This window comes from Curcuma longa, chromosome 15 (assembly GCF_044706935.1).
Source record: "Curcuma longa cultivar G26 ecotype Majalengka, Jawa Barat chromosome 15, ITB_CL_G26_1.1, whole genome shotgun sequence".
Lineage (NCBI taxonomy): Eukaryota > Viridiplantae > Streptophyta > Magnoliopsida > Zingiberales > Zingiberaceae > Curcuma > Curcuma longa.
In genome coordinates, this window is record NC_133875.1 from 5,589,024 (window position 1) to 5,603,516 (window position 14,493).

At 33.1% G+C, this 14,493-nt stretch overlaps 2 protein-coding genes across 2 annotated transcripts; one reads left to right on the plus strand and one right to left on the minus strand.

The window, feature by feature from the left end:
* Positions 1-753: 753 nt before the first annotated feature.
* On the minus strand, positions 754-4,593 carry LOC141845910 (transcription factor JUNGBRUNNEN 1-like). Its single transcript, XM_074733911.1, has 3 exons — positions 4,587-4,593; positions 1,150-1,421; positions 754-1,074 (listed from the first exon to the last, which is right to left on the minus strand). Exons 1-3 carry the CDS (start codon positions 4,591-4,593, stop codon positions 754-756), a joined length of 600 nt encoding a protein of 199 aa, XP_074590012.1.
* A 6,191-nt stretch (positions 4,594-10,784) lies between these two features.
* Positions 10,785-11,962, plus strand: LOC141846562 (transcription factor JUNGBRUNNEN 1-like). The gene is made up of 3 exons (XM_074734597.1): positions 10,785-11,086; positions 11,163-11,437; positions 11,529-11,962. Exons 1-3 carry the CDS (start codon positions 10,867-10,869, stop codon positions 11,919-11,921), a joined length of 888 nt encoding a protein of 295 aa, XP_074590698.1. The 5' UTR covers positions 10,785-10,866; the 3' UTR covers positions 11,922-11,962.
* The last annotated feature ends 2,531 nt before the right edge of the window (positions 11,963-14,493 follow it).

The following is a 14,493-nucleotide window of genomic DNA, read 5'->3' on the forward strand; positions in this document are numbered from 1 at the left end:
GAGTTGGACTCAAGTCACACAAGCCAAATTCGAATTCATCAAAGATTATCATGCATGAGATGCATGATCATAAAAAAGCTGCATGATCTTCTTTAAAAGAAGAAAAAGATTATCATACATGAGATGCATGATCTTCATTAAAGGAAGAGAAAGATCTTCATGGGAATTAATAAAATATTAATTCTTTAGATCACTAAAAGCCAAAAACCTTTCATCCTATGGTAGGATATAAAAAGGGGTGAGAGACTCTTGATGAGGGGGTTGTTGGATGCTCTTGCTCTCCCTCTTCTTCTTCTCTTCCACTTTTGGCCGAATCCTCCTTTGTGGCTAGCACCACAGTTGGGTTCTTCTTCATATCAGTGTTCGTGTGGATATCGTGGAGGCACGAACGCACTGATCGTGCTGAGATCCGTCGACCTTGAAGGCAAAGAGTTGCTGTCGGGATTGTGAAAGGCACGCATCGAAGGTAACCTCGATTCTAGTAGGTAGAATCGTCAAACGAGTATGTTTTTCGCATGGATCTTCTGGAGGAATCCTGTTTTCCGCTACGTTATATGCGGTTTAATCGGTTTTTCGAGCATATAGATCCCTAACATGAGAGATATGCTATCAAAAAGAGAAGGAAGAACTAGGTTTCTGAGAAATTACTTAAAATTTAGAATAGAGCCCATGATGAAACTATTATGGAACATCCATAAAAATAAGATTTTTTATGATCTAGAAATGCTTTTAAGTCCATTAAGAGCTCGTTCATTAATCTGTCAGGAACTCCATCACACTTGCAAGTTCATCCCAGTCCCCACCTAAACTGCTGCAAAACTCATCCAAGTTTGGAGCATCGATCGATCGATTATCAGGATGCCCCCACTCTAATAAGGGAGATGGAACATCCCAGAATTGGCTGTCATAATCTTGCTGCTTCAGTATTCCTGAATAACTGAAGATCAAATTTCTGTCTCCATTTGCAGAGTCTGATTGCACTTGATGATCAGTATCCATCTGCTCGTGACTGTCCGGTTCCTTCTTGCAGGTGCTGCTGCGCCCCTTGAAGATTCGACATATCGTCCAAATTTCCTGCAAAGCCATGAACAAACTCTTACCATTCGCCGAGAAGGCGAAGATGAGCAATGGGATCTGGATTCTTACAGCTGCGTTGTGAATGGAAGTAGCAGAGGCCGCCGAGGGAAGGCGAAATTCATGCATCATCCAGTTGGTCTTCACCCCCTTTCTGGCGCTCCCGATGTAGTAAACGAGGGATTTCTTCAGGCCTATGCAGTCTCCTCGAACTGAATTTATCGACTTGTCGACGCTGGTGGCCTTCCAGAAGCCGGCGCCGGTCACCCTATTGGGTCTTACACTATTCCTATACTTTCTCCCCCTCCGGCAAAAGAAGAAAGCCTCCTCTCTCGTCAAGCTAGTTTCTATAATTTTTTCATAATTTAACAAATTAATTAGACATCCGATAAAATTGGAACGATATGATAGAACATAGAACTTACTAATTGTTAAATATATAAATTTTTTCCATTTGGTAGTCGCTCACGGATGATGTCGAGTATAACACTTGAGATTGAGTTTTGTGATAGCCTTCCAATTCACATGTCAACGGCAGATAAAAGTAATAACGATAGAGGGACTAAGAAGAATCATAACTTGAATATAATCTCAATTAAGGCCCGTCTGACTTTAGAAAAAGTCAACAATCTTAATTAGGTTTCTCAATTTAGCTTTTGACTTGAATGCCTTGTAGCCGTCACACACGAAAATGACCTTACATCCAATTGTTCTTGTTAAATCAACAATCTTGAATTTCTTAATCTATCGTTGGACTCTAATGCCTCCTACTATGGATTGCCACGAGAAAATGATCCTAGATCATATTGCTCTTGTTTTATTTTTATTAATTTTAATTATAACTATTTTTTCCTATATGAAAGATTATTGATGTGGAGGATAGCTAGATGTTAGGACTTTACAAGTTAGAGGAGATGAATAACTCTGATTATTTTTCATCTTGATCTTGTATTTGTCATTTGAATACGTAATGGAAATCTTGACTTAAACTTGCGGTCACATGCACAACTCCGAGATTTATATGGTATCTGCATCCTTGAGGCGAACTTCTCCTTTTCGAATACTTTTTAGAGGAGAAGAAATCTATTACAACCTTGTTCTTATAAGAACAGAACAAGAAAGATAAATACAAAAGAAAATGAAAATAAAACAAACTTTACATATGCAATCTTTACTTTGGAAGCTTGCTTGTTGTTTTGAATAGTCTATTGATGGTAGGAAATGCAATAACATTTTGCCTCTAACCACTGAAGAATTAGTGGCAAAAAATTTCTCAAATTAAAGACTTTAGGTCGGGGTTGATTTTCACCTATCAATGATCTTACCTATCAGTTGATTGATATGGTCTTCAGCCCGTCGAATGAACTCTAAACCTTTTGAAATCTGTTTGTTTTTTTTTATTATTTGAACATCAATCACTTGATATGTCCTATCAATCGACCGATAGTAATTAGTCAAATCTTTCAACCAGATTGACTTGCTTCTGTTCGACTTCTGGTCAATATCAGTTGATTGATGTCCATCATCAATCGATTGACACCATCAATCGAACAACTACATCTAATAAGCCTCTATTTGATTTCTGATTGATATCAATCAACTGATGCACCTCATTAGTTGATTGATGCCATCAGCTGAATTAGACAATCAAATTTGACTTGCTTTTGATTGACATTAGTCAATTAATATCGAGTAATAAGATACATCTCTGAAAGAACTCCGTTTTGCACTAAAGATCATCTCGTTCTGATATCCAAGTCGAAAGTTATAACCTTTAGAAGTTTGGTCTATCATTTCTGCATCACTGTCAATCAACTAATACTCCTACTTCAACCTTATCAAAGTCGAATTCTTGTCTAATATCTAATTGGCATTAACCTACCAGGACTTTCTTTGTCTGACATCTGATTAACCTTCACCTATCAAGACTTCTCGTTACATAGCATCTTGTCAATCTTGACCTGTTGGAACTTGCTCGTTGTCTAGAATCCTATCAATCTTAACCTGTCAGGACTTCATCATTATCAAGTGTCCAATAAAAGAATTAGTCAACGTAAATGTAAGTTTCAAGTCAAGTGCCAATAAGAGAAATCTTTGAATTAAATGACTTCGTCAACATGCAAACCCACTTAGTAATGGAATTGAAGTTTGCCGATTGAGTCATAGCCCCCGACAACAATAATTAATAACAATAAAAAAATATTAATTTATTATTATTATTTTTATTGTTAAAATATAAATTTTAGAAAATATTTCCAAGTCAACTAAAAATTATTATTGACCTCATGCGATTGGATTGAATAGGTCAATATGGAATTATTGTTCTATCAAGTGCAAAGAATTTTTCAACCATGTCTTTTGTGCTTTTTCCTATGGGAAAAAAACACAAAAGGCTATATTTTATTTTCAAAATTATAAAATGATGTTCTATTTGAGTTATATACACTAAAATTAATACCTGAATCTCCATTTTATTAAATGGGATGCAAAAATAAAATAAAATAATACTGAGTCAACGTTAATAATTCAGCTATGAGAAAATTATAAATTCAGTGACTTCAGGAAGTCCACATGCAATGCCCGTTCAAAGATAAACGTATTATCGACCAAGACCCACATTTCAAGGAGGAAAAATAAATGAAAAACTTTTTTTTTTTTTAAAACATGTAATATTTATTTGTTTGTGTTTTGGTGTAGGGAACAGCATTTATTTAATTTGATTTTTTTTGACTAAGTATTTGGAGTAGTTTTTAATATTCTTTAATTTGGAGTAGTATTTAAACTTGTTTTCAATCTTATCAAACATTATAATTTTATTTGGAAGTAAAATCAAATATTTTAAGAAATATGAATTATTATTAGATTGTTTTTTACTGTCGTATCTTAAAATTAATTTCTAAAATAAAACATAAAAATACTAGGAGAAGTAATATATATTCATATAAAAATGTTGTGTTTTGCCAAAATAAATAAATAAAAGGAAAATATAAAAATGGAGGCTAAAAATTTTTTCCTTCTTACTGGAAAAGATAGATAATGAATTTTTATTGTTTTATTATATTAACTAATTAACCGATTTTTTTTTAAAAAAAAATCTTTGGGTAGGGATCATTTTAAGAAAAAGAGTAAAATTAAAAAGGGTGTCCCTTTATTTCCAAATCATCAAAGGGGTATCCCACTTTAATTTTTTTTATGTCATGTATAATTACTTAAATGTTCTTTAGTATTGTTCTATATTGTTATCTCTCGTCTAAATCTTAAATCCTAATTTCTGAATCAATCGAATGTGTTATAGTAGTTACGGTTTGGTAGTTACTACACATGTTGTAACAGTTACGATTTTGTAATTGCTACAACGTGTTCGAGATATTTAACATTAAAAAATATTCACATTGTAGCAGCTATAATTTTATAACTACTACAATACATATTTAACTTGTTTAAAAATATTTATATTATAACAACTACGATTTCGTAGCTACTACAATGTGGATTTAATCTTATTCACTTACCATTCATGTTATAGCAGATACGAAACCAAAGTTGTTATAACACGGATTCGACCTACTCACTTAACATTCACGTCATAGCAGCTACGAAATCGTAGCTGCACCAACATGTGTAGGAAAAACGGTGAGCCTCCGAAACTATTCCGGTGATACAGATTATCAATTCTCGATCCGATCAAAATATAGCGGAAGCGATTATATAATTTCACAAATTATTAATCAACACATGAATATAAATCAATGAAGAATTTAAATTTTCTAAAAGAAAGTGTTTTATAGAAAACTAACCTCTTTGTAGTTTTCCTCTTTCGTAGATTCTGGGTGTGTAGAAACCACAGCCTTCCAGTACGATCCTTCTATTGACGGTAGTGTGTGGGCACTCCAAAATACAGATCTCAGAAATCAATTATTTTTCTCTCACTTTTCCTCTCTTTTTTTTTTGTCTCCAACTCATGAAAACATATATAGGGAGAGAGTGGCTATGGAAAACAAGGGAAGATCCTTTATTAAAAGAAAGATCAATCAAAGATTTTTCTTCTTCCTTTTCGTTTTGTTTTACCGATTTATTTCAAGAATTTCCAAAATTCTTTTTCCTTTTTAATTGGTTTTTCATGGTAAAATCAAAAGACCTTTCATAATATTTAATATATTCCAAATATATTAAAGATATAATTAATATCCTTGATATTACCATAATAATTCACAAATTATAATTATCACATAATTATAATTTTAATTAAATCTCATATTTAATTTATCTCCAAGCCGTTGGAATTATGGAAACAAATTTCCATTTTCATATTTGATTTCTAATTGCATTTTTAGCCAGTCAGCAATAAAGAAGGTGTACTGGGGACCATGGACCTATAATAAGAAGCTCCAATAAATTGGATAAATAATTAAACTCTTTAATTAATTTATTCAATTTATTAATTCCATTATTACTCCACTAAAATTATGGAATTGCACTCTTCTTTATTATAGAATATCTTACTCTATGAAAAGAGTCGTCCATTGATATAATCATTACATACGGATTAATCCTCCATAGATAATTCATAATTGGAGCTAGGAAATTTTCCGTTTACCTCTCCAATTATTTTTAAACCTCATTTACCATTAATCCACTAGTGAGTGGTTCAATTTATAATTCCATTATAAATTGATTGGGCCCAACACTCAGTTCCAGAATTAACAAATGAGGGAATTATCTTTCTGCTTCCCGCAAGAAGGAATGGATTCCATATCTGTAAATTTATATTCCCAGTCATTCATTTCAAATGTAAATCTAAAATGCAAGTGTTGAGAATGCGTAATTGCAAACTTTAAACAAGCAAATTAAGAATTACATAGAAATAAATAGGAGTTTATAATTACTTCAGGATTAAGATCTATCCATATATGATCATCTTTATGATTTAATTTGAATTTCATAGTATAACGGAATTTATTATGAAATTTCTAATTAAATCGGTCCAAGTCTTACATAATCTCATTATATATAAATGCCCCCAGCTAGATGTCTCCACATCAACGGTCCGGATAAGACAGTCACATTCAAAATGTTCATGGGCCGCATTAGTGATGTTTTAATTAAAAATCCCATACTTTAATTAATTTCATCACAGACTTAATTTAAGTTTATTATCCATAATTTAATCCTCTTGTATATATAACTCTTATATATACTATAAATTATGGTTACATCCAATAAACTAAGGATTTTACTATGATATTCAAAACAAAATATGTTCAATGACAAATGTCGCTTTTATTAAAAAAAAACATAATTCAATTACAATGCTTTGAGGGCACTATTCCCAACACCAACATATGTAGCTACTACAACATGTGTAGTAGCTACCGTTTTGTAGCTATTATAACACGTCTGTTGGTGTGCAATTGACCTCAGGTCAAAGTTAACCAAGCTCGAGTTGAGTTTCGATATTTGAGCAATATGTTAGTTAGACGTTAAGTAGGTCAAGATTGACTGGATACTTAACGGTGGAGAAAAGTCTAAGTGGGTCAAGGTTGATCGGACACTTGATAATTGAAAGTCCAATGGGAAGTTGGCAAAAGAAAAATCCAAGTGGGCAAGGTTGATCGGACGATCGAAAGTCCAACAGAAAGTTGACAAGAGAAAAGTCAAAGTGGGTCAAGGTTGACTGGACACTCGGTGGTCAAAAGTCCAATAAAGAGTTGGCATGAGAAGAGAAGTCCAAGTGGGTCAAGGTTAATTGGACACTTGGTGATCGAAAGTCCAATAGGGATCAGAGTTGGTATGAGAAGGAAAGTCCAAATGGGTCATAGAGGACCGAACACTTGGTGATGATAGAAGTCATAGCAAGTTAAGGTTGACTAGAATGTCAGGCAAGGATGAAGTCCTATAGGTTAAGATTGACTGGATGTTAGGTAACGAAAAATCTCGGCAGGTCAAAGTTGATCAGATGCTGAGCAAAAAAAGTCTTGGTAGGTTGATGTCAATTGGATACTAGACAATATGAAAATTCAACCTTGGTAAGGTAGAAATATGAGTATTAGTCGATTGATTGGGTGTATCAATTAACCGATAGACTCTAAACCTCAAAATTAGGGTTTAAGTGTTAATTAGGGTTGCTACAGTAACTAGGGTTCGTTGCAGATCCTAAACCCCGAAAAATATGATTTGCTACAGTAATTAGAGTTTGCTATAGTGCTTTAGGGTTTGCTACAACAACTAGATTTTGAATTTTCTGCCACAGTACTTTTGTTACTGTAGCCAATTGATTGATAAGTTCCATCAATCGATTAGAACATTGTAGCAGCAAACATAATGCTTTCGAATCGATTAGGCAATCAATTGACCAAGTAAAATAGTTGTTCTGCAAGTTTAAATGATCGATTTGATATAACAATCGATTGTGAGTAAGTCTAATCGATTGGTTGGCAAAAATAAGCTCGAAGAATAGCCTTTAAAAGAGGGTTTCTAGGCAAATAGGCGTGGTCGATTCTTGGAGATTTTGGAGCAAAGTGTTGTTGCATTCCCGGACCAACAAGAGACATTTTCAAGCAACAAGAAAGTATTCAAAGCAAAATCCTCATTGTAAAGTCATTTTCGATTTCATTTATTTTTGTATCTTGTTTTTGTTTTGTTCTTGTAAGAAGTTTGGTGTAAGAGGCTTCTCCGTCTCTGAAAGGTATTCGAAAAGGTGGAGTTCATAGTGGAGATAGTGAGCTCAAAGTGAACCATTGGATTAGTTGCCTCAAGGAAACGGATACCAAGTAAAATTCCGGAATTGTGCATGTGGAGTTATGTTTGAATCAAAGTTTCCATCGCACATTCAAACGATGAGTACAACATCTAGATGAGAAGCAATCCAAGTTATTCATCCCCTCTAACTCGCACAGGTCATAACAACGTCCAGTCAATTCAGAAATTAAGTGAAAAATTTAGATGGAAGATAATAGTATTGAATAGTATATCACAATTATGAAGGGCATTTAGGTAAAGTGAAGTGAGATGCTCTTTTTGATGATAAAAAATTAAAGTGAGACGTCGCTTTGATGATTTAAAAATAAAGAGACTTCCTTTTAATTTTTGCCCAATAAAAAAAATATTTTTTATACATGGATACTTTTTAAGAAAAGTTACAATTTATTTAATTATATAATACAATTTATTTAATTTCTCTTATTTGATTATATTTATTTAAGTTAAAAAAAGTTGAACTCAATCAAAAATATAAAGGATTAGGTAAAGAATTTCTTGACATTTAAGTATATTTAAACTAATTAAGAGTAAGATTTTTGTTTATGTTTCGCTTTCATTCCTTTTAAGTATTACCATCTTTATTTGATTTTATTTTGGAGACAGGGTCAATTGTGTAATATTAAGATTGATTAAACCTTTAATCATATATATCTTTCCATTTCATATCTCTTTATATATATATAATTTACATTATCATTTATGAATAGAGACAAAGTTTAAGTAAACACTACAATCTAAATTGACAATTCATACCAAATAAAAACAATAACTACATTTACAATAAAAAAATAAAAATAACTTAATTTTATTATTTGTATGACCTTTCAAGGGAACACTAACAGATCAAGGGAGGAGTAGTGAGTTATGAAAGCAAGACATAAATAGAAACAACGACAACTATGAATAAAGAAAAAGAGGAGGAGGATGGCCATTGTGTGGGTGACTTATCGGAGATTATTGGATGGAGATGGGCAACCGATAACCGAGTGGAGAGGGAAGTGAAGAAAAGATATTAGTGATGACTGAAGTAGATTAGATCAAGCACATAATAGTCAATTAGTGATGATTGAATTAGATTAGATCAAGCACATAATAGTCAATTATGTGACAAATACATATATAATGCATTCATTATATATATAAAGAAAATACATAGTCAATTATGTGATGTTTAAGAGATCAATATATGTGACAATACATATATTTGTTTATTTATTGGGCAAAATATAAAAAAAAATTATATGTATATATATTTACCTTATCTACAAATTAAATGTGATCCAAATTTTATGGTATATTATTTTGCCACTTAAATTATTGATAATTAAATGGAGGTCAATACATTTATATATATATATACATATAAACATTATTTACCTTGCACATGCAATATCGATGTTGAAATTTAGGGCAATATTTAATTAGTCAGAAAATGTCAAAAAGTTGCCTTCTTCGGTGGCTAAGGGACCGAGATATTTATGACATTCAATTTAGATCAAGGCGATGAACATCATTAAATGCGAGTCAATTGTTAGTTCACAATCTTTTCTGAATAATTACTCATCCACTATTTAAATGATTATATTTAATTTGATTCTAGTCTCAAAATGTTGGAGTTTTCTCAGCTCCTTTCAAAATTTAATTATTGATTGATCTTTTCTTTTCTTTTTTTCAATTTAATGATTAAACGATGCTTTTTTTAAATTGCCCATATTATTTTAATAATTTATTTTTATAATAGGTAAAAAAAGAATAAAAGTGTTCATCAAGTGATCAAATTCAAAGCCATTTTGTGTATTTTTCAATGTTAAATGTCAATATTATCAACACAAAATCATAACAAAGTAAATCGATCTCTCTAATAGAATATAGGTAACATTTTAAATTTTACCATGATCTATTTTTAAAAATTATTCAATATTAACGACATGAATCCTTAATTAATTAAAGATACTTAATGATATAAAATTATTTTGAAACAACAATATTAATATGGACAATTGGTTATTTAGTTTTTATTAATTGTTTTTTTATTTTCTCTCCTTTTTATATTTTTTTAAAAATTAATTATTCTATTTTTTATATATTTATTCTTAAAATTAACGATTTTAACATAAGGAATAATATATAGAAATAAGACGAGTCAATTAAATCATCTACTTTGTTGCTATTCTTTAAATAATGTTGATTCCTATAATAATATTAGAAGTACCTATGATCCATTGTGTATTTAGCGTCAAAGCATCTACGATCTCAAAATAATCTAGTCTAAATTTGACTTAATTTAAATTATTATTATTATCATTAACTTAATCAAACTGATTGAGAGATCTTCTTATGAGTTGGATCAGTTCACAAGCAAGATTTTAGATTTGATCTTTTATTATATTTTTATTTTATTTTATCATTGCTAATTAATTTTTTTAATCTCTATCTTACTCAAATAATATATATATATATATATATATATATTTATCATGACCTATACTATCTTAAAACGCATCTCTCATAATTTTTTCTCATATATCCCCTCGATATATATAAAACATTTTAAGGTGCATTTATTGAAATTCCAAGCTTAATTATAAGTGAAAAATCTTCCCTATTGAGAATTACACAATCTTCTTAATTGGCAAATGCTCTTCAGGGCTTCTTATGCAATATCTACAAATTCCTTGCACCTCATCTAATATTTTCATGACAAATTTAAACTAACCCTATCTCAAAGTTCATGCATCTCTGTCATCTCTCTCTACCAAAGCACAAAATATTTAATGCATCTCCCTTTCTATAGAAGATGGCAGGAAGATTCATATCATACATACCATTAATTAATTATGATATATATTTATATTTATATATCAATTGACAGAGAAGGCCAAGTCCAAGTTGAACCAAAAGATTTGACTACTTCTTCACCTGTCGTCTCTATATATGCCAGGCAAAGACACTAGCTCCAATGCAAAGTGAAGCTATCTAGCTCATCATCTTCTTCAATCAAACTCGGAGAAATTAAACAAAAAGGGGTGAAGAATGGAAGTACTGGTGGAGGACATGAACAAGGAAGGGTTGGAAATTGAGAAGGAAGAAGAAGAAGAAGAAGAAGAAGTTCTTCTCCCTGGATTCCGATTCCATCCCACCGACGAAGAGCTCGTCGGCTTTTATCTCCGGCGCAAGGTAGCAAAGAAGCCGCTGAGCATGGAGATCATCAAGGAGGTAGATGTGTACAAGTATGATCCTTGGGAGTTACCGAGTAAGTAAATATTTATGAAAATTATGAACTTTTTATATCTAAATTTGATGGAAATTAATGAATGAAAAATTTGCAGAAACTACGGCCGCCGGAGACGAGGCTTTCTTCTTCTGCCGCAGGGGGAGGAAGTACAGGAACAGTGTGAGGCCCAACAGGGTGACTGCCTCGGGCTTCTGGAAGGCGACCGGCGTCGACAAGCCGATATACTCCCCTTGCAGCAGCTGCGTAGGCCTGAAGAAGTCCCTGGTGTACTACGTCGGGAGCGCGGGAAAGGGCACCAAGACGAACTGGATGATGCACGAGTTTCGCCTTCCCGCCGCCGCACCCAGCACTCCCACCACGCACGGCGCGGTGAGAACCCCCCGACTCCACTCTCCCTTCCCTGTGATCGATCGCCGCTCGAGGCCCAGACGCTAAAAGTTAGTGCCATACTGTTTTGCAGGAAGTCTGGACGATCTGCCGGATCTTCAAGAGGAGCAGCTCCTACAAGAAGCAGCAGCAGCAGCCGCAGCAGCAGCTCGGTGGCCTGAAAGCGTCGAGCCAAGAGGAACAGATCGCTGCCGCCGGCGTCAGTCGATCGGACTCGGCAAACAGCAGCTTGGAGTCGTATTCCAACGGAGATCAGATCGATTATCTGATGAACCACCACAACTACGAGAGCCAGTTGTGGGATCCGATCATCCAGTCGCCGCTCCAGCTCCATCCCAGTAACTTCGACAGCAGTCCGGACGTGGACGAGTTGTACAGCAGCATTCAAGAAAGCTGGGATGTGATGGATTTCCTGATCGATTCAAATGACAACATATATATAGATCCTACACTTAATTTAGTTTAATTTAGTTTCTGACAAAATGATGACAGAGTTTTGTTCGATCTGATTATTTACAATTGCAAGGGCATCGATATATATGCTGACAGTAATTGCAAGGCATTGTTCATGCATATCCTTGAGTGAATTCAACAGTTGGTTGGGACAACAAGATTGAAATTATATCTAAAGAATTTGAAAATTTTCGATGAGATGGAAAGAAGAATAGGATAAGAAGAACTGAATAAATGGATTAATTTTTTTTTTTTTGAATGAAGAGATGGTTATTTCAACTCTGAATTTGTGTTCTTCCCTCATTGGTGGAGTTAGGATCCTTGAGTTTTCAGAAGTAATTGCGAGTGCTGTCAGTTGTCTAACCTACTGTAAATAATAAATGCAGATTGAATTATTGGGTTGAAACGGATATGTTTCTTCCAGTGTTCTGACCAAGTCATTTAGTGATATCTTATTTTTATGATTTTAAAAAGTATTTTTTAAATAAAATTTTAAAAAATAATATAAAATGACTCGAGGTTAACAGAGAAAGTAAAGATGCCTCCCCTCATTTACTCGTCATTTTAATAACTTTACATCTCTCTTGTCCTAAAAATTGAAGGGAGGTGGTCGCCATCATCCTAGACTATATATATATATATATATATATATATATATATATATATATATATATATATATATATATATATATATATATTTATTTATTTATTTAAAAATATTTTAAGGTTTAGGTTAAAGGAAGTGAAAATGAAAGAAAAAAAATTTAACATTAACTACTTATAGATTGCTTACGGATGGATGTGCAGGGTGACACATCTATATATATATATAATTGATATGCTGTCCAACTCTTTATGCGCGACTGCCACTGTGGCAGGTGTCACTATATATATATATATATATAACTGATATGTTGTCCAACTCTTCGTTGTCCAACTTTTCCTCTTGCATCGATGCCCAACTCATGCTTCACTGAAATTAGGGTCCCCTCTCGCGATGTCATCCTTCGCAGGGAGCTACCATCGTCCTTCCTCGGGAGCCAAGTGACAACCCAATTAGGTTTAATTTATTTCTTAACAAGTGAAATATTTGACTTACAACAAGTTCTAACTTCGCCGCGTGCTATTTCCCTTGTTTATTGATCATCTTTTGCATGTTTATTCCACTGCATTTGATCTGTATGTCATTCTTTAAAGCATACAAATTTTTTTCAAACAACTTTATTTGCCATCTTTTTTTTTTACTATTGTTTATTCTTATACTAAATCTAACTTTTCATGCATATTGATTACAAAACGAAAATGACTTCTCTAGTGATGAGAATTTCATCTCAATTTTTGATTTTCGATCATCTGTAACTTCGGGAATGTACAGTTGATCATCATTATCATTTTCTTTTATTATTGGAGAATATCAAATTCAAATGAAGTAAAGCTTTGCATATCCCAGTATAGTAAAAAAAACATTCTAAATCAAATAAACATTAAAAAAAGATAAGTCAATCATATATAAATTCTGAAGTAAAAGGCGCTCAAATCCAAATTTCACAAACCCATGATCACATAGACATAAATTGAACTAAAATAATATTTGAGCTTTGAATTTTCATAATTGACGAGATATTAGAAAGAAAGACTATTAAATCACAAGCTATAAACAAGATCTTTTTCGTCCAGCACTAAAAGTCTAATTAATTACAGTTCTACGTCCACACGGACCAAGACAAAGGCAATGAAGTATCAAAAACATTAAAACACGATGAATATTAAAACCAAGGGAAAGTATTACAGGACATAAATGAGGTTAAAAAGAACGCAATCAAGTGCTCAATCACTGCATCAACAAACCAACATGATTAATTGAACTCCTAATTTGCCAGTGCATATCAATATGAAACAATAGGATGAAAATACACATTTAACACTCTAATCAAAGACAGCCAAATGACTATAAAGATGCACAAACATCCATCAATGCACAAGTCAGGTGTCCCGTGACTCATCCGTAGACGATCTCAAACAGGAACAAGACTATAGTAATTTTTAATTTGGACACTGATTAACTTATGTTAGATGGGCTAGTGAGAAATTTAGAAAATTTTAAAGGGCGTTTGGGGTTTTTTCACAACCAAGTAGGGAATCCTTTCCCCAAAACAAAATCTAAGGTGTCGGAAATATTTCTATTCTGAATTGATTGAAATATTACAAGCCATAGGTCCCTATTTATACATGAGTATAGGGATTTATTTTAGACGATTTATTCTAAACAGAATATTTAATACGATTTATTCTAAACAGAATATTTAATAGAATATTTAATATATATAATATTCTAACACCCCCCTCAAACTCAAGGTGGTAGAGTAGAGATCAGCTTGAGTTTGCTCATGGATCACTTCGCGAGCAGAAAGGAGCAGTATGACAGAGGTTGCTTCACCTCTGGTTTCTCCGCGCGGCGGCGGCCTCTGGTAGGGCAGAAAGCGCGTGAATCGCGCGGCGGGGCAGAAAGCGTGTGAATCGTGAGTAGAAAGGAGCAGTATGGCAGAGGTTGCTTCACTTCTGGTTTCTCCGCGCGGCGGCGGCCT